This window comes from Phyllosticta capitalensis (assembly GCF_038381095.1).
Source record: "Phyllosticta capitalensis strain CBS 128856 chromosome Unknown BKA78scaffold_1, whole genome shotgun sequence".
NCBI lineage: Eukaryota > Fungi > Ascomycota > Dothideomycetes > Botryosphaeriales > Phyllostictaceae > Phyllosticta > Phyllosticta capitalensis.
The window spans coordinates 1,213,616-1,233,834 of NW_027117439.1; the positions used below are offsets into that span (position 1 = coordinate 1,213,616).

The 20,219-nt window shown below is 53.6% G+C and overlaps 9 protein-coding genes across 9 annotated transcripts; 4 read left to right on the forward strand and 5 right to left on the reverse strand.

Annotated features, from left to right (window-relative positions):
* Positions 1-234: 234 nt before the first annotated feature.
* BKA78DRAFT_301905 (exocyst complex component Sec15) lies at positions 235-3,667 on the forward strand. The gene is made up of 8 exons (XM_066887395.1): positions 235-658; positions 706-1,707; positions 1,761-1,892; positions 1,942-2,153; positions 2,202-2,337; positions 2,390-2,682; positions 2,734-2,890; positions 2,953-3,667. Exons 1-8 carry the CDS (start codon positions 608-610, stop codon positions 3,325-3,327), a joined length of 2,358 nt encoding a protein of 785 aa, XP_066749089.1. The 5' UTR covers positions 235-607; the 3' UTR covers positions 3,328-3,667.
* Positions 3,668-3,890: 223 nt separating this feature from the next.
* BKA78DRAFT_301911 (putative Xaa-Pro aminopeptidase P) lies at positions 3,891-6,523 on the reverse strand. The gene is made up of 8 exons (XM_066887396.1): positions 6,252-6,523; positions 6,132-6,191; positions 5,912-6,077; positions 5,804-5,865; positions 5,530-5,754; positions 5,435-5,480; positions 4,915-5,382; positions 3,891-4,865 (listed from the first exon to the last, which is right to left on the reverse strand). Exons 1-8 carry the CDS (start codon positions 6,454-6,456, stop codon positions 4,121-4,123), a joined length of 1,977 nt encoding a protein of 658 aa, XP_066749090.1. The 5' UTR covers positions 6,457-6,523; the 3' UTR covers positions 3,891-4,120.
* A 583-nt stretch (positions 6,524-7,106) lies between these two features.
* BKA78DRAFT_8077 (armadillo-type protein) lies at positions 7,107-10,275 on the forward strand. Its single transcript, XM_066893781.1, has 3 exons — positions 7,107-8,252; positions 8,304-9,393; positions 9,441-10,275. The coding sequence occupies exons 1-3, from the start codon at positions 7,205-7,207 to the stop codon at positions 10,195-10,197; spliced, it is 2,895 nt and encodes a 964-aa protein (XP_066749091.1). The 5' UTR covers positions 7,107-7,204; the 3' UTR covers positions 10,198-10,275.
* A 942-nt stretch (positions 10,276-11,217) lies between these two features.
* On the forward strand, positions 11,218-11,448 carry BKA78DRAFT_244167 (60S ribosomal protein eL39; the record flags this gene model as incomplete). The annotated part of the gene is made up of 2 exons (XM_066884008.1): positions 11,218-11,324; positions 11,400-11,448. Coding segments are annotated over 2 exons (156 nt in total), but the record flags the coding sequence as incomplete, so codon positions are not given.
* Positions 11,449-11,760: 312 nt separating this feature from the next.
* On the reverse strand, positions 11,761-13,396 carry BKA78DRAFT_8121 (carbon-nitrogen hydrolase). The gene is made up of 4 exons (XM_066893793.1): positions 13,354-13,396; positions 12,843-13,102; positions 12,066-12,757; positions 11,761-12,014 (listed from the first exon to the last, which is right to left on the reverse strand). Exons 2-4 carry the CDS (start codon positions 12,988-12,990, stop codon positions 11,958-11,960), a joined length of 897 nt encoding a protein of 298 aa, XP_066749093.1. The 5' UTR covers positions 12,991-13,102; positions 13,354-13,396; the 3' UTR covers positions 11,761-11,957.
* A 162-nt stretch (positions 13,397-13,558) lies between these two features.
* On the forward strand, positions 13,559-16,232 carry BKA78DRAFT_244401 (ABC1 family-domain-containing protein; the record flags this gene model as incomplete). The annotated part of the gene is made up of 2 exons (XM_066884025.1): positions 13,559-14,797; positions 14,853-16,232. The coding sequence occupies 2 exons, from the start codon at positions 13,559-13,561 to the stop codon at positions 16,230-16,232; spliced, it is 2,619 nt and encodes an 872-aa protein (XP_066749094.1).
* Positions 16,233-16,301: 69 nt separating this feature from the next.
* On the reverse strand, positions 16,302-16,996 carry BKA78DRAFT_8129 (uncharacterized protein). Its single transcript, XM_066893794.1, has one exon. The coding sequence runs from the start codon at positions 16,818-16,820 to the stop codon at positions 16,371-16,373; it is 450 nt and encodes a 149-aa protein (XP_066749095.1). The 5' UTR covers positions 16,821-16,996; the 3' UTR covers positions 16,302-16,370.
* Positions 16,876-17,449, reverse strand: BKA78DRAFT_291114 (uncharacterized protein; the record flags this gene model as incomplete). The annotated part of the gene is made up of 2 exons (XM_066885842.1): positions 16,876-17,144; positions 17,233-17,449. 2 exons carry the CDS (start codon positions 17,447-17,449, stop codon positions 16,876-16,878), a joined length of 486 nt encoding a protein of 161 aa, XP_066749096.1.
* A 1,005-nt stretch (positions 17,450-18,454) lies between these two features.
* On the reverse strand, positions 18,455-20,120 carry BKA78DRAFT_348513 (major facilitator superfamily domain-containing protein; the record flags this gene model as incomplete). Its single annotated transcript, XM_066890649.1, has 3 exons — positions 18,455-19,084; positions 19,133-19,567; positions 19,617-20,120. 3 exons carry the CDS (start codon positions 20,118-20,120, stop codon positions 18,455-18,457), a joined length of 1,569 nt encoding a protein of 522 aa, XP_066749097.1.
* Positions 20,121-20,219: the final 99 nt, after the last annotated feature.

Genomic DNA, 20,219 nt, shown 5'->3' on the forward strand with positions numbered 1-20,219 from the left:
AGAGCTTGCTGCGGGTTCAAGACTGGCCATCGAAGAAATGCGACAAATAGGATCGCAAGGCGAGAAAACAACTTCTGCAGACGTCAGGGCAAAAACGCCTGACGTGAGGGGTCGACGACAGCATTGGCAGCATAACGGACCATCAAAGCCTCAAGAAATTTTGATTGGAGACCAAAACAACAAAAATGGCATTTTTGGCAGCAGAAGTGAAGTCCAGTCAAGGTTCTGGCGAGAGCCACGGTTACGAGCGCTAGCGCAGGGCTCCGCTGAAATGCGTTGGCTTGAGCGCCGTAGGGCTGAGACGGCTCGTGTTGCTTTGGCCGCCCTCGTCGACCCGACCTCCCATGCCACTTCATTTTGACCGTCTATCAAAGAAAACCACTTGCCTCGACCTTGCGCCGCCCACATAGAGTCGAGACGACATTGCTCACACGTTCGATCGAATCAGCCATTGAGACTTGGGCCGACAGCTTTCTGACGAGGCCACCTTTCTGCTCCGGCACTCATCTTGCAGCCTACGCCGGGGGTGGCCGACCTCACCACGGCCCTGCCCGAGAACACGACTCTTTCGGCTCGAATTCAACTCCATTCCAACTAGCCTCCCACTATGCCAGTCGCCATTGATCCGGCCGAGGACCTCGCCGCAGCAATCCACCAGGTTAGCCAGCCCCCTAACAGCTGTCGGTCACGTGCTAATGGTCGTAGATCACCCTGTCCTCGTCCGACGCAGACTATATCGATCAGTTGGCACCATTGCTGAAAGATGCACGCAACGATGGCCACCGCGCAGGGCACATCATCCAGGCCCTGAACTCGGTTTCTGCGGAACGCGAGGCTGCAATTGAGCGCATGTGTAACACGAACCACCAGGAATTCGTCAACTCGGTCAACCAGCTCTTGCGCGTCCGCGAAGGCACTGTCAATTTGACGGCAGAAATTCTCAGTCTCAGCCAGTCCATTCAGGCGAGCACAGAGAAGCTTGCCGAGCAAAAGAAGGCTCTCGTCGATTCCCGAGGCGTACGACAGAATGTCGACGAAGCAACAAAGGCGCTGAATATATGTCTCGAAGTCCTGCGACTCGCAAACCAGGTCCACGATCTTTTGGCAAGGAAGAGTCATTATGCAGCGCTGCGCGCCCTGGACGAGCTCCAAAATGTGCACCTGCGCGAGGTTTCGCGGTACAAGATTGCCGAGATGATTGAGAAGTCGGTTCCCGCGACACAGCGCTTGATCGCAGAAGCAGTCATGGCGGACCTCAATACCTGGCTCTACCGCATCCGCGAGGCCTCACAATACATGGGCGAGGTCGCATTCTACCACACCAACATGCGCCGTAACAGACACGAGGAGCGAGTCAAGGAAGATGAATATCTCAACAAGTTTCGAATCAATTCTGCGATTGAGCTCGTCGCAGACGAGGGGGACGAGTTCGATATCCTGAATGACGACGAAACGGAGATAAAGGTCGACTTTTCGCCCCTCTTCGAAGCAATGCACATTTACGAGACCTTGGGTCGCATGGACGAGTTCAGGTCGGAGTACGGCGCGACGAGAAGAAGACAAAAGGAACTGCTCATCCCGAGCTCGCTCAATCTGCTCGAGGAAGAGGACGAAGACCTGAGCGGCTTTCTCGAGAGTATTGCTGGCTTTGCCATTGTAGAGAGGGCAACCATGAGACGGACAGAAAACCTGAGAACGTCTGTTGATGTATGGCTCCATTCCGTCCAATGCACCGAAATTTCTATACTGACTCCTCCCAGGTCGATGAGCTTTGGGACTCCATGTGTCAAAGCGCCATTGCATTGATCTCAAATGGTCTGCACACTATCGATAGTGACGAGAAGCTGTTGAAGATCAAGGGTAGAATCGCGTTATTTCTTCAAGCTATGGAGGTTGGTAATTCTTCGTCATCAACCAGGCCGATGAACTGACCATATGCAGAGCTGGGAATACTCCGTGACCAGCATCAACACGCTCCTTCTCACGCTTTTCGACAAGTACTCTCAACTCCTGAAGAAGAGATTTAGTGAAGACTTCCAGGAGATTGTTGCTACGGACGACTACATGCCAATGCCAATCAACACGCTCGACGAGTACGACAAGGTCGTGAACGTCAGCTGGTATACCTCGGACAAGCCGCGCGAAGAACTCACGTCAGTATCTGTCCTTTCGCCTAACGCTTTCGCTAATAGACACCAAAGGTTCCCTTGCGTCCTTCCATTCTCTCAAATGTACCCTCTCTGTTGCATCGACATTCGCAACTTCCTCAACCAAATGTACCTATTCTCGGATGACAACTTCCAGCGCTCTTCCGTCATTGACGAGACGCTCAAGAATGTAAGTGTGCTTCTGCCACGACCATGCTTTGCCGTTGCTGATGCTACGCCAGTCTCTCGACGACCTGCTCTGCGAAAAGGTCTGCAAGATGCTCGTGGAGCGCCTGAGCTCCCAGTATCCGGGTCAAATCGTCCAGATCCTCACCAACCTGGAGCATTTTGAGATTGCCTGCAAAGAACTGGAAGTCCTCCTCTTCGAAGCACGGTCGTCAAGCTCGGCGACCGGGCCCATCACGCTCAACGCGACGGAGCACTTCCGGGCTGGAAAGAAGACGGCGGAGAAGCGCATCTTCGAGCTGGTCAACAGCAAGATTGACGACCTGATTGAGACGGCTGAATATGACTGGTACGTCCCTCCAATCCCTATTGCAATGAATCCTGTACTGATTCGATACAGGGAGTCGACCAAGCCAGCGTCCGACGTGAGCAACTACATGCAGGAACTGACGCGCTACCTCTCCAACATCATGAGCTCCGTGCTGCTTGGCCTGCCGACCGAAATCAAGGAGCTCATCTACTTTGACGCCCTCAGCCACGCCGCAACCATGATTCTTGTGAGTTTTCCACCCTACTCTCCCTTTCCCACCAGAACAGCCCACTGACACGACCATCGCAGTCCCTCCCCCTCGACGACGCCGTCAAGCGCATCTCGCCCTGCGCCATCAAGACCTTCGCCGCCGACGTCCAATTCCTCTCCAACTTCGTCGACACGCTCTCCAACCCCATCCTGCACGAAAACCTGGACGAGCTGCTCCAAACGGTGCACCTCATGGAGACGGACAACCCGCTCGAGTTCTACGACGTGTCGCAGCGCAACAAGAAGTTCGGCCGCGTCAACCGCGAGCACGGGCCCATACTGTTGGAGAAGGTGACGCAGGGCGCGGGCGTGACGCAGGAGCGCAGCGGCGTCGATAAGATGTTGAATCGCATGGGCTTTGGGAGGGGCAAGGGGAGGGGCGCGGATGGCACGGGGAGTGGGGCTGATGATTGAGGAGGTGGCATGACAAGAGGATGGACAACGTGTGGGTAGTTGGTGCGCGTCTAGGCGCGTGTTGGGGATGTGGATCCATGATTTTCGAGGCGTGCATGTTCATTGCGCTGGGCCAGTCAGACGTTGGCAGTTGAGGAGACCGTGGGGAGGAGACATGTTTGTCCGGCGTGGACGAATGTTGTGTGGACTAGCCAAATCATCGTTTGTCGTTTTTGTAGAAGCACTAGCAATGGTATGAACAGCGATAATACTACATTTCTACCATCATACCTCTCTGGATCTTCATGAAAGCGAAATGGCGAATCGAGTCCAGCCCACAAATCGACCTTCCAAGTTCTTGCAGACTACAGGACCATGCGTCTTGGAAACGAGAGAGAAGGGGGGAGAGGTCTGAATCAGCCCAAGCCAGGAGACAGCTACAGATAACCAGGGAAAAGAAAAAAGGAGAGAAGATGCGATGGCGACGGTACCTTTGGCGACTGTTTTCAAGCAGTTTCTACGCGGCTATTCTGAGCTGAGGCGTTTATGCATAGTCAGACACCAGCAGCGAGAAAAGCAACGTTCATTTCCAAAGGTTTATTTCATTGTAGCATGCGACTGCCTCTACTCATCAAGAATGATCAAAGCAAAGCGACATAACATATGGGTATCTAGCCCAACAAGAGTGCCTGCTCAAGCAACATCAACAGCCGAGAAGACCAACTCCATTCACCCCGACGCCTCCTCCACACACTTCTAATGCCGCAGATAGCTTCATGATTCTAGCAGCCGCCGCCGCAACCGAGCAGCATGACTAGTACGGCTCAGTCTCCCGCTCCAGCCACTTCATGGTGACGGGGTCGTTGGCGAAGAAGCCCTTCGTCTTTTCCCTGACCTCCGCGTGGTACTCATTCAGCCACTCGCGCTCGTCCGTCGTCAACAAATCCACGTCGACCAAGCTCCGGCACATGGGCACGAGGGTAACGTGCTCGAAGCCCAGGTAAGGCTTCTCACCGAAACGGTGCGCCGTCTGCGCCTCCCGCACCACGACAACGTTTTCAATGCGAATGCCAAAGTTGCCATCTTCGTAGTAGCCCGGCTCATCGCTGATCACATTGCCCACTGCGAGCGAGACTTCCGAGTACTGCACCCGCGTGCCAATTCCAATGGGACCCTCGTGCACATTGAGGAAGGAGCCGACGCCATGGCCTGTTCCGTGGCGGTAGTCTAGACCCTCAGACCAAAGAAATTGTCGTGCAAGCGTGTCAAGCGCAAAACCGCTAGTACCCTTGGGAAAGACGGCCCTCTCAAGTGCCATGTTGCCCTTGAGGACGAGCGTGTAGGCCTTCTTTTCCATAGCGCTTGGCTTGCCAAAGTGCAGGGTCCGCGTCGTGTCGGTTGTACCGTCCAGGTACTGAGCGCCAGAGTCGCAGAGATAAACGGCATTAGGGTCGATTATGGAGCAGTTGCCTGGTTCTGGCTTGTAGTGGATCACAGCCGCGTTGGGGCCGGTGGATGAGATGGTGTCAAAGGAGAGGCCGACAAAGCGGTCATGTTTGCTGCCAAGAGTGAGCATTCGAAATCCATGATTGGAAGGGGTCGACTTACGATCGAATGGCTTCAAGCTTGTCTGCTGCCTGAACCTCGTCAAGAGTTGCGCGCTTGTTGATGAGTTGATCTTCGAGCCAGGCAAAATACTCGATCAAAGCAGCGCCATCGCGGACGTGACAAGCCCTCATGCCATCAAGTTCGACTTCGTTCTTGATTGCTTTGGCATCTCCAATGGGGCTGCGGACTTCTTCAACGTTCTTGTCGCCGCCCAGACTTTGTACCAGGGCCCATGATACTCTGGTGGAAGCAAGGTACTTCTTGGCGGGAGCCTCTGAGCCCTCGGCTTGAATGGTCTCTTTGCTCAATGCCTCCACATCGCCAAAAATTGCATCATAGGGCCTGATGGTAACATCCTTCCCCAGATGTTCCTTGACCTCTGGCGTGAGCTTGTCATCATTGATGTAAAGAGTGGCGGCATCTGGCGTGACAACGGCGTAGGAGAAGAAGACGGGGTTGTAGGGGATACTGTTCAAACGCTGTAAGCACAGAGGAATTCGGCCTGGAAATGCCAACATACTCATTTCCGCGCAAGTTGTAGAGCCAAGCGATCTCATCGAGCATGGCTGGAAAGATCTCAGTATCAGGGGTTGCAAAGGCGCCGAGGACACATACAGACTACAAAGCCAGCGCTCTTACGCTTAGCAAGCTCTTCGCGCAGCTCTGTCAACTTCTCGGAGAAGTTCTTTCCAGCATACTCATACGGGTGAATCTTGACTTTCTCGTTGGGACGGGCGGGCTTCTCTCGACCCCATACAAGGTCAATGAGGTTTTCCCGCACAGCTTTGAGCTCGCCCCCACCCTTCTTGCTGATCCTGTCCTTGAGTTTCCGGGCGTCGGCTTACGATATGTCAGTCGGGCTCAATGTTGCGACTTCTGTGGTACATACGGGAAGTGATGACTGTTGGGTCTACGCCAACAGCCTTTCCGCCTTCCGACTGCTCAGCCGTCCTGTCCATGTCAGAAGAGTTGTCCCAGCAGAGTGCGACAGACTAACCATTCCTGCCAAGTGGGCACGTCCTGCAGTCCCTGCTTCAAGAGCTCCCAGTTGGCGTCTAATTGTTTTTCAGCCTGGTTGAAGTAGCGGCCGTCGGTTGCGAGAGCGGCTTTTTCGAGGGTGATAACGGCAGTGCCCGCAGAGCCAGAGAAGCCTGATATGAATTCTGTGGCCCATGAGCGTTTTCGGGTCCATCACGGTGTGCATTTCGGCGTCAAACCTCGGCGAGCGTCGCAGGGGGCAATGTATTCGGACTGATGGCTGTCTTCAGATGGGACGACTGGCAAAAGAGAATGTTAGCTTGGATTGCAATTGGCGGAGGTGTCGCGTGGATGAATACTGTAGACATCGACCTGGTGGTCACGCATCAACTGTCGCAGATGGGCCAGGCGCTCGGTGGTATTGATGGTATCCATTTCTGAGATAAGATTCTTGATGGGGGTGGAATGAAATGGGCGCTGGAGAAAATAGGCCTTTGGAGCCAGGTAGGAAGAAGTCTGTGGCCGGCGGCAGAAGGAGCGCGCGAGGGGGCGCAGAAGTAGCATATAGGTGGGCTGGGTGTAGTTTGATGTGACAAGCAGCCAGCAGCAGCTACGGTGGAGCCAAATTCCGATGACGCCCTGCAGAGGCCCTGCCCGCCACAGCTCTCAACTGCCACGGCTGCCCCGCCCCCTGCCGCTGCTAGTTCTGCCGCCATACACCGCCTCGGCTAACCTGACCCCAGCGCGTCCGTCATCTTTCGCGACGGCCATAAATCATCACCACCACTTCCTTCCCCCATCTCAGCCCTGCCGCGACTTGCACCTGCACCCTTTTCCACTTCTTCTGCTTTGCATCGCGGCCGGCGCTGCTGTCTTTTTGCAAATCGTACCTCGCACTGCTCCAAGATTTGCTCCCTTGCGACCAACATCAAAAGTCTTGACCATCGTCTCTGGCCCGCCGTCACCTCGTCTTGGCAGTCCGCCAACAACAGTCCGGTTGAATTCTTCACCATCCCTCGTACCCCATCTGACGCTTTTCAACCTCCCTTTCGGTAAGTCACCTCTGCTCCCCGGTCAGATCACCTTGTATTCTTATTCTTGACCAAAGCATTCAAGTTGACCACCAAAGAACATGCCGGACCTAATATTTCCAGACGACCTAGCCAAAACCTTGACCCACCCTTGGGCATTGCTTGCAACCTGACTTTTAATCACGGCAACCACTAAATTGCTTCTTCGTCTCCATTTTTCTTTGCAATATCTCCCGCCAAGATCCGCACGTCGAAACCACTCTAAAGGGCGGGTTCCCACAATGGAGGCGGCAATTCCAGCTCCTTCGTCCGTTCCCGAGGTCGCCGAACTTGTGAAAGGCCTGTACCGACAAAGTGACCCTGACACGATTAAGGGCATCGAGAAGACGCTCCAGTCACTGCAAAAGTCGCCTGAAGGATGGCAGCTGGCAGACGCTCTGCTCGGTTACAGTGACCCTGAAGTCAGGTTCTTTGGGGCCCTCACCTTCACAGTCAAGCTTCATTCTGACGCAAAGGCGCTTGAGAATGACTCTTCAAAAGAGCTACTGACTCGGCTTTTGGCGTGGTTAATCCGGCTCGTGGCCGAAGGCGAACAGGAGTTCGTGACCAGGAAGCTTTGCACCACGCTCATGCAATACTTCTTGAACGACAAAACAGAGTGGAACCCATGCGTCCGGCACCTCATCTGCTCGTTTGTCAAGGGCGAGCCGGTCGAGGTTGACGAGGTCGACAACTATCCGCCAACTACTCAGCTTGTCAACAGTCTTACTCCGCCTCAACTCAGATCGGTACTTTACATCAGTGAAGGGCTTGTTCAGGAAGTCAAGAGGACGTCATATGTCTCTACAATTGTGGCGAAACTGGAGAATCGCCTTGACGAGAATTGTGATGACGTGGTCGCTCTGACTCGGCATGCTCTGGGATACTCCGGGCCTTACGAGACCGAGATACGCGCTGAAGCCGTCAGCTGCATGGCTACATGGGCAATCTATGTCACTCGCTTGACACGCTACTCTCCAGAAGCCTCGGATCGCATAGACCAAGTCCAGACTCTCATCATTCCCGCCCTTCACTGTGTGCATGCCGACCCTGAGAACACCGTGGAGCCGTTTGCGGACCTCCTCCGCCGCCGTGGCATCGAAATATTTTCGGATGATCATTTGAAGCTCTTGAGCGAGCTCATTACTAGCACCTGGGGCCAACAACAAATCGCCGACATGACCGAAAACGGAATACCGTCAGATCATTTCATTGATCTCATGCTCGCCTTTGGGACAGCCATGTTGCCGAAGCTTGTTTCCACTCCTGACACGTGGGATAATGTCATGGGTATGTACTGCTTCGGCATACCGTCTTGAACTGGTGCTAATCCAATGACAGTCATGATGCACCAGATCTTGAAGTTCCCGGGCTATGCTATTGAAGATGAAATGGCTTCGATGCAAGCCCTTGAATTCTGGGGCAACTACGCCGGGGAGGTCGCTGACCCTCTTGAAACCGACTCCGAACCACCTGCGGTTGCCAAAGTACACGTCATGAAGGCTGCGGAAGCTTACTGGACCAAAGTCTGCATGCCTCCAAGCGCCGAGTTGGCCAGCTGGGACAAGGATAACGTCAAGAGCTTCAAAGCTTTCCGCACTGACGTTGGTGACTTCCTCCTTGACGCGTTGAGGGCATGCGGAGCTGATCTCTTCCGCGCCTTCATCAACCTCGCGCTGAACCAAGTCGAGCAAAATGACTGGATCAAGATGGAAGCATCATTGTTCTGCATAAATTCGATGACAGATGAGGTCATTGGCACCGAAGAGTGCGAGGAGGCCTTGGGTGGTCTATTTGGTTCCTCAATCTTGATTTCGGCCATCTCTCGCCCAGACGCTTTACCAAGAGCTAGACGTGCGGCCGTTGAAATGATTGGAAAATACGCGGAGTTCTTCATTAAGCGCAGGGAATACCTCGTGGCTCCTCTTAGCGCACTGTTTGTTGCGTTGGCCAGAGAAGACACATCAGAGGCCGCGGCAAGAGCCATTTCGCTCTTCTGTTGTAGCTGCAGGGAAACGCTTGTCCCAGAGTTGGACAACTTTCTTGCTGCTTACCAGTCCTTCATTGACAGCCCGACGGCTTCAGGGTACTGCAAGGAAAAGGTTCTAGGGGGAATCGCCGGTATAGTCCGCGCCCTGCCTTCCGATGCACAGAAATGCCACTACCTCGTCATCCTTCTGCAGCAAGTGGAAAAGGAAGTGCGCCTTTCTCTCGAGAAAATGAGCCAGAACGACGTTGTGGAGGGGCCTCAAACCGCATGCACTGCTGTTGCCTGCCTTGCTGCCATGGGCAAAGGACTCCAAAGTGGAGACGAAAGGTTTTCTCAAATCGACCTCGAGGCGGACATTGCTGGCGAAAGTTATTGGAACACTGATCCAGCAGGGATTCAGTTTCAAGCTGGAGTTGCAAAGTGCTTGGGCATGATATCGCAGTAAGTCGCCATCGTGTCGCATACTGATTTGGGCTAAACAAGTGCAGTGTCTTTGGTAGCTTCGGCGAGGTCAACGAGGCGATCTGCGACGTGTTTAAGAGTGGATTTGCTGAAGGCGCTCCTGGACCATTCGTACTTCCACCGAATGTGTTTGTGGAGTTTGTTCTTCGCACGTCGATACAGACTCCTCGCGTCAATCTCGTCCTCTCCACTACATGCTCTTTCCTCAATGCGTACAAAGAGAAACTCGAAGACAGCACCGAAAACAACCCATACATCTTGGCCGCGGTCAACTTAGTTGACCACATTATTCAGCTTGTCGCCATTCTGTCATCGCCAGACACCGATCCGGAAGTAGCCTCGAGCTGCGTGGAAGTTCTTGAGACACTCAACCGACACAACATCCAGATATTTTTCGGGCGTTCTCCTGTTGCTGTCGAAAATACTCTCATGTTTACCATTCGCTGCATCCAGGGTCCGGACGTGCTTCCAAAAAGAGCCGCCTTGCACTTCTGGTCCCGCTTTCTGCAGATCGCTAACAACGCTGCTCTGGGGTCGAAGCAACAAGTCGACCAAGTGATTAATGTTCTTGGTCCTCTCATCGTTAAGGTCTTGGTCTTTGATGTCTCTGGTGGGTCTCAACGCACAACTCTTGACGACGTTTCCGACACTTTGCGCCGTTTTGTGCCCAAGAACCCACGGACTGGGGATTGGATGGAGGCTGCGCTCTTGGACAAGGACTTTCCTGCTCCGAAAGTCGAGGAAAAGGATCGTCTTTGGTTCAAGAAGATGTTTATTGCGTAAGTACTTCAAAAGGATCCCGCAAAGTCTGCGATTGCTAACGACATGACAACAGGGCCCGGGGCGGCATGAACAGCAAGCATGTTGCCATGAACTTCTGGCAAAGCTGTCGCGACTCCCAACGTTGACCACCCTGAGTCTTGCTCTTCAAGCGCAACACTATGGCATCGTACGGCGTTTATGGATTTTGGTTGGTAGCGGGGGATCATTGGCATAAAACACGCAACGGCTTGCACAAGGAAGCGTGGTTAGGGGTTCTCGACATGTGCCTCGGTGGTCGATGATGGCGAAACATCGGCGGCCAAGGTCATGAGGAGGCTCGTTCGGCTTGCATTGGTTGGCATTCATTCAGTAGCTTGATACCAAATTTTGGGGTTTTGCATCTCATCTTTCTGTCTCAGGAGTAAGAAGCTTTGTTGTGCGGTGGAATGTAAACCAAAGACTCTGGCGGGAATGCGACCTACAACCGCGCTCGTCATGAACACAAACCCTCCAAAGCGCTTGACTATTTCAATCTTTAAGAAGCAACTACTCCCCGCCTGCTTGGTGGTACGACTTTCATGTTAGTGATTCGAGGCGTGGTAGCAAAATTCTGCTTCCTGTGACTCTGCATGGACGACAAAATATTTCATAGCCCATGCTGCCTGAGTACGATGAATGCTCGCTGGTCGTCCTTGTTTCAACAAGATGAAAAGTCCCCATGCCTTTGCAGTCGCTCCGGTGTGCGCCACGACTTTCGTCTCGGGCGCGGCGGATTCTGGGGTCGCTTGGGATCGGCTTCCCAAAGCGGCTTAGCGTGACGCTTCCGCTGCCGCTCCGCCCACAGAATTTCGAGCCCGAGCGACCTTTCGCCGACAGCGACGACAACCACCACAACCACTTCGACATCTACGACGCCGCACCCGGACGCTCAGTCAAGATGCCGGTACGCTCAGAACCCCCGAAACGCTCAGCGATACCGTCGAAAGTCTTCATTTCAATGGAGACGTTCGCCAAATGACGAACGGCCGCTGACAACCTCTCCTCCAGAGCCACAAGTCTTTCCGTACCAAGCAGAAGCTTGCCAAGGCGCAGAAGCAGAACCGCCCGATCCCCAACTTCATCCGTTTGAAGACCGGCAACACCATCAGGTTCGCAAAGCCCACTCGCGATTGAAAGGGCAGCGACGAGCGAGGACATCGAGACTAACACAACACGCACCTCAGGTACAACGCCAAGAGAAGGCACTGGCGCAAGACCCGCCTCGGCATCTAAGCAACTCGCCTCTCGAAAGGCTGCTCTCCTCATCGTCCAAATTTTCGACTTCGGAAACCGGAACTTTGCTACCTCCTCTCCAAATGTCAATGCGCGATACCCTCTGCACAAGATGATTTGCCACGCGGCTCGAGCGGGACAAATCGATACGGAAGGATGAGGAAGTGGTTTTCAATCAGAGTGGCGGCTTGCCGTTGGCGGCCTTTCTCTTTTGTCGGACGTCGATGGGTGCATTTTTCGGTCTGAAAATCAGTCGTGATTCGGGGCGCTCTGGGGCAACGGATTGTACGCAGGTTAAATGAACTACCTTGCCAATCCATCTACACATTCTATGGAAGCGTGATGGATGACATGAGACGCTGCTGTGAGGAGCTGGAACGACGGCTAGCAAGACAGGCTTTATGACATCAGGCAGTAAGAAGAATCTACGAATGGCCAACGAATCCACCCAAGCAATCGCGTCTCCTCCCGTCCTCGCCCAGAAACGACATCCAGAAATGCGGCAAAGCTCACGGTTGCCCAGGCGCCTGCCCCGGTGGACCCGTTGTTACTGCAAACTTGGGAGGCTTTCAAGCAAGTCAGCACGCGTCATAGCAGAAACACATGTCTACGCTCACCTCTTTCAGATCGACCAACAGCAACCTCTCCTCGCCTTGCCCTAAGATGTCGAAGATCTTGGTACTTCCTCCCTTTTCGATCCGCATTACCGTACTTGTTCCCGCATACACCACGCCTCCCTCGGTACCACACCTGTTCGCGAAGATGACGGTAAGCGGCATATCAGCGTTTGCCTTGAGCAGCGGGTAAAACCGCTCGAGCCAATACGCCAAGGTCTCTGCATCCACGCCCTTGGGGTCTGCGGCGACCTCCTCGGGTCCCAGCCGTGTCAGCCAGGCCATGTTGATGGCAACGAGCGGTACAGGCGTCGGCTGCAAGCAATGGTTGGCAAACTCAAATGCTGTCCACGGAGCGAGGAACTTGTGCGGGTTGATGTCCATGCAAATGCCCATGGCCACCTCTCCCAGCCCGTTGACCTGTCCGCGGAAGAAGCGCTCCGGGCCTTCGGACGCCCACGTCTCGTCGGTGTAGTAGAGGAAGCTCTTGCGGTAGTTGACTAGTACTTCGCCTGTGGGGGAAACTGTTACTGTCGAGTTGTATCGACGTGATGTTGCTGGCTCGATCTCTGGGTATCCAATAGTGACGTGGGACTTCAGGCGCATGGCGACTTCGCGAGCCCAGTTTGTTGATGGACCTGCCGTCGTAGGCTCCAGGAAAGGCGTTATGGCGGCGAGGTTGGGGAAGTTGTAGCCTGGTGGATACGTGAGATGGGGCCTCTCCTGGCGTGAATTATGCATGGCATGGGTAGAATTGCTTCGGACTCAGGGGTGAAATACCTGTCAATGCCATTTCAGGAAGTAGAAGCCAACTGAGGTTTTGTAGTTCCCCTCTTTCTTCGGCATCTCGTAGCAGGGTATTGGCCTTGACAACATTGCCTTGAAAGTCGCCCACCTGCGGGTTGAATTGAAGACATGCAACTTTCATCGTGGAAGGTAAAATCAAGGAATGAAGTAACCAGAATGTGTGGAGTGATAATAGAAAAGATCTGTTCCTTGAGTCTGACCCGCCGAACTACCTTTCGGTTTGGCTCTTGATCCTGCCCGCTGTTAGTGCCTTCGGGCTTGACAAGTTACGGATGAATAAACTCTGAAAAGAGCACAAGGAAACATATGAGATGCTTAATCGAGCGCCCCTCGCTGGTTGTGCAAATAGTTATGCCAATGGAAAGAGCGAAGAGGTTTACGACCACGGCAAGCAAAGAAATATATGACAGCGCAGACTTGCGATAAGAAGCATCTTGAAAAGGCTACAGATACGATGGACTACTCAAATAGAGATTCAACTCACAGCACGCGTCTTGTCCCCGTCTCTCAAGCAGGACGACGTTGTTGATTGGTTATTGTCACGTGTAGGGCTGGCCGCGGCGAAACAAAGCGATGACGCTGATGATCAGCCGAGCTAGCACGACTCGCAGTACCAGGAAAGCTGCACCTCGTCTCTTTCTTTTGTACCGCGTTATGGCTCTTTGGCCGTAGTCCAATCTCCCCGATCAATGGCAGGCAGACGGCTTCTCGATGCTGCAAAATTACTCAATGCCACGCGATCCGTCGCGAAGCAGCACGTAGCTCTACGCTCCCAGCAGCTCGACGTCTACTCGAAAACTTCCACCCTAGCAAAAGCTCTCAAGGATCAGACCGACCGCGTCACCGTCACTGCCCGCGCCGCCGTCGCCCTCGCAGAACGCTTCAATGAGGCCGCCCCGTCCTACACTCGAGAAGACAATTCTGCGCCGAAGTCGCAAGCCGATGCAGTCCCAAGAAAGAGCACGGTGACGGGGGACGACGCGCCAGTGGGAACAAAGTCTGGGCTGGAACAAGATCACCACTACGGCAGATCAGAGCACAATGCTGCAGCGGAACCGCCTCCAAAGGGGAACCTGAAGGTCAGGCAGAATGAGGCCGGGAGAAGCCCTCTGCCAGATGGGACAATACCACCGGCAGGTGCAGACTTACGTACAGGATCTGAGGGCTTTGAAATCTACTCGGAAAGGCCAACGGTCGAGCCGCCCAAAGATCCCCTCGCGCATGGTGCCCCTACCGAGAGTCTTCATCCCAAGAGCTCCTCAGAGTCTACAATACCGACACCCGGTACCCACGAGCTATCTTCAGAGGAGGCGCGGAAATTGCAACGTGAATTCGAGTCTCAAATTCCTGCGCGTGCTGCGGATTCTGAGGGCAACCTGACGTCTCTCCCCTCTGCTGATGTGTTTGATTCACGATCTGGAAAGGTCAGCCCGGAGCTTTCGTCTCTTCCACGGGTCAAGGTGCCCAAGGTGGCGGCTGCTGATCAGGACGGCAAACAAAACATCGCGGATGGCGGCAAGATTAATCCGGACGTTTTCTATTCGTCTGTTGGTGTGCCGTCGCCGGATCCTGTGCCATCAAAGCAAGCGATTCCAAAGCAGGATGAAGAGGTCCCCGAAGATATTAACCTTGATGTTTTTCACTCTCCAAGGGTTGCACGGATGTTTGGCGCGAAGAAACCAGGCTTGGACCGGTACCGTCAACTTGAGATGAAGTTTGCTCGCAATGCTCCAGTAGACCAAACGCCGTTGGCACAGGGCAGGGATCAGGAAACTTTCAATGTGCGAAATTCGACTTCACAGTCACCTGAATCACCCGCAGTAGCTGCAGAGGATCAACGCAAGGACTCGCATCAGGGCACCCAGGACATTGAGGAGCTGGCAAAAGATCTCGCCAAAGATGCCGAAAGTGCCCAGCCAGAAACAGAGGTATCATGACAATAGAACCACGCAGTCCTTAGAGCTGACGCTGATAGATATCCAGATCCCCACTGAGATGACACCGGAGCCCGAAAAGGCTGCCTACCAATTACGAGAATCTCGCGTCCCATCTTCGCGATTCGGCAGAATATGGCAGTACGCTGGTTTGGGTACCAGCATGGCTTTGGGTGCTGTCGGCGAGGGACTCCGCCGTGTCGCTGGTGGCGCAGCCACTGGCTCGTCACTCGTCTTGAGCGCCGGCAATATGGAGCGACTTGTGGCCAAGCTATCGAGGATGCGGGGCGCAGCTTTGAAACTCGGACAGATGATTTCTTTCCAAGATATCAAAATGTTGCCGCCGGCCATCCACGACGTCCTCCAGCGCGTCCAGGACAGCGCAGACTACATGCCTGCCTCACAGCGCAACAAGGTCCTTGCGAGGAACCTGGGCGAAAACTGGAAAGATCTTTTTAGCGAGTTTGAAGACGTTCCAATCGCGGCAGCATCAATTGGCCAAGTCCACAAGGCTATACTAAAGTCGACTGGACAAGCTGTGGCGGTCAAAGTGCAATACCCTGGCGTTGCCGACTCGATCGACTCTGATCTGAACAACCTGTCTCTCCTTTTGACTGCCTCGCGCCTGTTGCCAAAGGGTCTGTTCCTCGACAAGACAATCGCCAATGCACGAACCGAGCTCGGTTGGGAATGCGATTATCTCCGCGAAGCCGAGTGCCAGACCCGATTCAGAGACCTACTCCAGGACGATAGCGAGACTTTCAGAGTTCCCGCAGTCATCCCTGAAGCATCCGGAAAAGAAGTCTTGACATCAGAACTCATGACCGGAAAAGGCATCACCAAACTCAAGACACTCGCACAGGAAGACAGAGACTGGATAGGCACCAACATCCTCCGCCTCTGCCTGCGCGAACTGATCGAATTCCGCTTCATGCAAACCGACCCCAACTGGACCAACTTCCTTTACAACGGCCAGGACAAGAAGATCGAGCTCCTCGACTTTGGCGCCTCGCGCGACTATCCCCGCGAGTTCACCGACCCCTACGTCAAGACGCTCATCGCGGCATCCAAGAACGACCGCGACACGATCCGCGACCTGTCCATCGAGCTGGGCTACCTCACCGGCAGCGAGTCCAAGGCCATGCTCAACGCCCACGTCGACTCGGTCCTCACCCTGGCGGAGCCGTTCACGGGCGACAGCCCTGAGGTCTACGATTTCAGCGACCAGACCATCACCGATCGCGTGCGCAGCTTCATCCCCGTCATGCTGAACGAGCGTCTGGCGCCCCCGCCTGAGGAGACGTACTCGCTGCATCGCAAGTTGAGCGGTGCGTTTTTGCTCTGCGCGAGGCTGGGTGCGAGGGTGCCGTGTAGGCAGATGTTTGCGGATGCCGTGGCGAAGTATGAGCAGCTGAGTAAGATGCAGTGATGGCATTGGTATGGGTTTCGTACGTCATTGTAAGATAGCATGTCAAGAGTAGCGTAGAAAAAGGAATTTTGCTCTGATAACGGTAGTTCGGGCCAGAGGATGGAGATGTGAGTGAAAACGAAGAAGATCAGCCGCGACCTACAATGCTGATCTGAACAGACACTTGGTGATGGCCAGCAAAATGTGAAGATGTGGCATTGAGAGCAATTTAATGAGAGCCGGAGAGTATACATTCCCCACCACTATCTTGCTGAGGCTGCCGCTGCTGAGGAGTAGAACTGGCAAAGCTTGTTGTTGTCTATTGAGGAGAAGACACTTGGTGTACTGGTTGAAAGGTGTGAACTCGGGGGGCTTTTGTGCCTGCGATGGTACCAGCAGCGAAATTGGAACGTCATGTGCCTGGCTGATTGCATGGAAGCTGCCACGTGCAACCACTGATGCCTTGTGACTGTCCTCTCCGCCCTTTTGTGGGTTTGAGGACGTATAAATGCGATCAGGTTCGACTGTCTGGACAATCATCACTGCAATCCATCTCCCGTCTGCCTTTGGAAGAAAAAAGAAGAACCCGTTCACTGGGCGGAGGATCATGTGCAAACAACCCTTGGAGAAAATCTGGTTTTCGTTGACGAGATTGATGTTCTATTCAGCTTGAAGGATGTGTCGTCAGTATGATCATTGTTCGTACGCGAAATTCACCATCGAGGGGTTCTTGTTTTATGCCATCATCGTTCAATACTGCAAGCCATAAGTTTGTTGAAGCTGGGCCTGACAAAAACCACGGCCACTGCACAGAATAATGATTTTCTCTAGAATTTTGAAGATACCGGACACCAAAGTATCCACTCGTTTCCTCTACTTGAGCAACCACGAGTCCAGCTTCGCTTGGGTAGGCTTCGGCAGTCGAAGCGTTTACTGTGCTGTTTAAGTAGTCAGGGGGAGAATTTTGGACGCAAAATCTTCGATCACGAGGAGTACTCAGACTTCCACAGTCAGATTTGACCTTGATCTATTAGATGCGCAGAAGACTTGCAGGCAAGGAGACCTCGTGACAAGTCACCTGTGCACTTCAGCCCAGGCCATCTGTCGCCAGTATTTAAGGGCGAGCCGCCGCGGACTTTGACAGTCCAACGGAAGCTGCGAGCTGAAGATGACTTCACCCAGAAAGTTCCGTACTCTTTCTTGCCCTTGGTCCGGCTGCCGGAAGCACTGGATACCATTATGGACCACATACTGCCGGGGCCGCATAGAAATAGAATGCACACCGCCAAAATCCTTCACATTTCCTTAATGATGAATGCCAATATCAAAATCGGTTGGAGGACCTCCTGATTTGTATCCAGGAACGCCCAATTTTCATTTTCCTAAACCATATGACGACCATGGCAGAGCGAGCTCAAAGCAAGTCATATAGTCGAATTCTATTCCGAACCAACACAGTAACTACGGGGTCTTGCGAGAACATATGAAAGGAGACTGTTCTGTCTAGGGCAGACCATGGCTACCGCAGCTCGCGGTCTATATACAATTGACGTGGAGAGCAGGGGCCGTGGAAACAAGTCGGCAGCTTGAGTGTAGGCAATTGGAAAGGGTCATGCGACCTTGTGGACACATGGCTCGCACGTTGCGGTATCTAATATAAAAGGCAACAGGTCACTTTGAAAGTTTCCTAAGCTACGGCAACTATCACAGCAGGCTGCGGAGCATGTAATTTCCAAGACCTACTGCTGGGGAGGGCAGTGAGAATTTGGGAATCATAGGACATTTGGCTTGCGCCAGAGGGGGCGAATGATGTTAATGATCCGGCATCGACAGACGTGGCGTTTGATCCCATCTGGTCGTTGAACAGCATCAGTCAGTCATGGCGGTCCTCATAGTCGTTGAGTCTCGACATCTTTAGAATTGGAGTTTGAGGAGCGCGATGTAAATGAAAACCAGAACAAGGAACAGCCAACGAGTGCACTGTCTGTCCATTGTTTCTGAGCTCAACAAGGAGGATGCTCGATATTGGAGCAGGTGTTGGAGGGTATTGAAGTTGAATATATAGTGATCAAGTCTGAGGCCTGCTCGACTCGTGACCTGAACTTTTTGAATAGCTGGGGGAACTTCTACCATGTGACGCCTTTGACCCAACTGACTCCTTTTCCATTTTTCACCAGTAGAGCTAGGAGACTCCATTTCCCATCTTGACAACTCCTTTTCTACATCGACTCCGTCGAACCTTTTCAAGCTCTAGGCCTGCCTCTTCCCCAACACCTCAATCTCACTGGCCGTCCAATGAAAGCAAAAGCCGCCGCCGCAGTCACCAGACTGATGGCAGCGACAACAGCATTCATGTTTCCATAGCCAATTGTATCCTTCAGAAGGCCAGCGAGAAGCGGTCCAATCGTTAATCCGGCGCTGAACACCATGCTACTCACACCATAAAGCTGCGCATATGGGCCATCTGCACCGAAAAACGTGGGATTGCGCTCATGGAACTTCTTCACAACCGCGCCCGCTTCCACGATACTTGGGGCGGATGTGCCAGCGAGACCGGCACCAGAGAGGAAAAGTAGTGAGGCCCATATGGCGATTTGCTTCTTCTGGTCGCACGATGAGGCTGCGGCGGCGCTGGTGGCGGTGTCCAAAACGTTGGAAGAGGCAGAGGGGCACGATTGAGGTAGACGGAGAAGCAGCAGGACCGGAACGAGGTAGAGGTACGATAGCGTCGCGACGGGTTTGGTGCCGAAGCGATCAACGGCCCAGCCGAACAAGGGGCCAAACAGAAAGTCAGAGACACCCAATGGTAGGAAGAGGAGCCCGGCCTTGAGCGCCGGGAACCCGTAATACTGTTCGGCGACGGTGGGAATTGTCTGAATGTAATTAGACGCCGGCAAGTAAGAATTTCGGATTGAACTTACTGCATCAAAGGCACCCAGTATGGTTGCTTGGATGCCGGAAACAAGGAAAGCAGTGACGAGGCTTGGATCTTTGAGGCAGGGGAGAAGCTTGACCTTGCGAGCAATGGCAGGCTGATCTGGCGATATCTTGTACTGGTCCGCCTCCTTTTTCCCGAGCAGTGAGCTTTCTTCGGTCGCCCCATTTTCATTTTGCTCCTGATCCCCTGCTTGGTCCTCTGCATCGTGGCTAAGGGTTTGCTGAAGGTCGCCTTGGCTCGGATCTTGAGTTTCATATCTAGCGGCGACTTTCTTTTCAATGACCAGGAGTCGCATAGTAAAGTCGACAGCCAAAAGGGCGAACCCTATCCCAAAAACGCCAGCATATCCAGCCTTTTCGTACAAGACTCCGCCCAGGACTGGCGCTGCGAGGTTTCCAACCGAGATAAAGCTGAACATCTGCTACAAATCAGCTGTGCTCTCTCAATCATTTGGAGCTTCCACTCACGGAACCAATGGTCTTGCCCAAATTATCGCTCCCAACGGTCTCCAAGCATAGTGCCAAGCCAATGGTCCACACAACAGCAGCACTAATGCCCTGCAACACTCGTGCGACCACCAAAACAGCAATGCTCTGGCCGACAAACAGAAGCATTGTGGCGATCAGCAGGCTGACCAGGCCGAGCAGAAATGGGGCTTGTCGCGTGCTGACGCGGTCGGCCAGGAAGCCGGCCACAGGAGAGAAGAGCACGCTGGCCGCCGCATAGGATGTGAGGAGGCCGGAGACGAATGACTGGACTTGAGATTGAGGCACTCCAACTCGGTCCTCCAGCATGAATGGGAGGATGGGTACGATCAGTCCGTAGAGGAAGAGATCGGTGAAGAGACCTATGGCGACAGTGCTGATGATGAAGAGAGAATTGGTGCGCCATTTCAGACCGAGGGGTGGCGTGGAGTAGTCAGAGAACCATGTCAGTTGCAGCGTATTGGCAACCTTTTGCCAGACAGGCATTGGAGGTGCCATTCAGGCGAATCGCAGAAAAGCCAGATGTGCGGCAATGGCTCTGGATTGATGAGGAATTGGTTTTCTTGCAAGCCTGTAGAAAAGACA

Coding starts and splice junctions, on each gene's coding strand:
- BKA78DRAFT_8077 (XM_066893781.1), top strand. CDS start 7,205: ATGGAGGCGGCAATTCCAGCTCCTTCGTCCGTTCCCGAGGTCGCCGAA. Junction 8,253..8,303: donor CACGTGGGATAATGTCATGG/GTATGTACTGCT, acceptor ATCCAATGACAG/TCATGATGCACCAGATCTTG. Junction 9,394..9,440: donor TGCTTGGGCATGATATCGCA/GTAAGTCGCCAT, acceptor AAACAAGTGCAG/TGTCTTTGGTAGCTTCGGCG.
- BKA78DRAFT_8121 (XM_066893793.1), bottom strand. CDS start 12,990: ATGAAAGTTGCATGTCTTCAATTCAACCCGCAGGTGGGCGACTTTCAA. Junction 12,758..12,842: donor TCCTGAAATGGCATTGACAG/GTATTTCACCCC, acceptor CGTATCCACCAG/GCTACAACTTCCCCAACCTC. Junction 12,015..12,065: donor TGTTGGTCGATCTGAAAGAG/GTGAGCGTAGAC, acceptor CTTGCTTGAAAG/CCTCCCAAGTTTGCAGTAAC.
- BKA78DRAFT_8129 (XM_066893794.1), bottom strand. CDS start 16,820: ATGATCCTCCGCCCAGTGAACGGGTTCTTCTTTTTTCTTCCAAAGGCA.
- BKA78DRAFT_301905 (XM_066887395.1), top strand. CDS start 608: ATGCCAGTCGCCATTGATCCGGCCGAGGACCTCGCCGCAGCAATCCAC. Junction 659..705: donor TCGCCGCAGCAATCCACCAG/GTTAGCCAGCCC, acceptor TAATGGTCGTAG/ATCACCCTGTCCTCGTCCGA. Junction 2,891..2,952: donor ACGCCGCAACCATGATTCTT/GTGAGTTTTCCA, acceptor CGACCATCGCAG/TCCCTCCCCCTCGACGACGC.
- BKA78DRAFT_301911 (XM_066887396.1), bottom strand. CDS start 6,456: ATGCTACTTCTGCGCCCCCTCGCGCGCTCCTTCTGCCGCCGGCCACAG. Junction 6,078..6,131: donor CCCCTGCGACGCTCGCCGAG/GTTTGACGCCGA, acceptor CATGGGCCACAG/AATTCATATCAGGCTTCTCT. Junction 4,866..4,914: donor AAGCTTGAAGCCATTCGATC/GTAAGTCGACCC, acceptor CACTCTTGGCAG/CAAACATGACCGCTTTGTCG.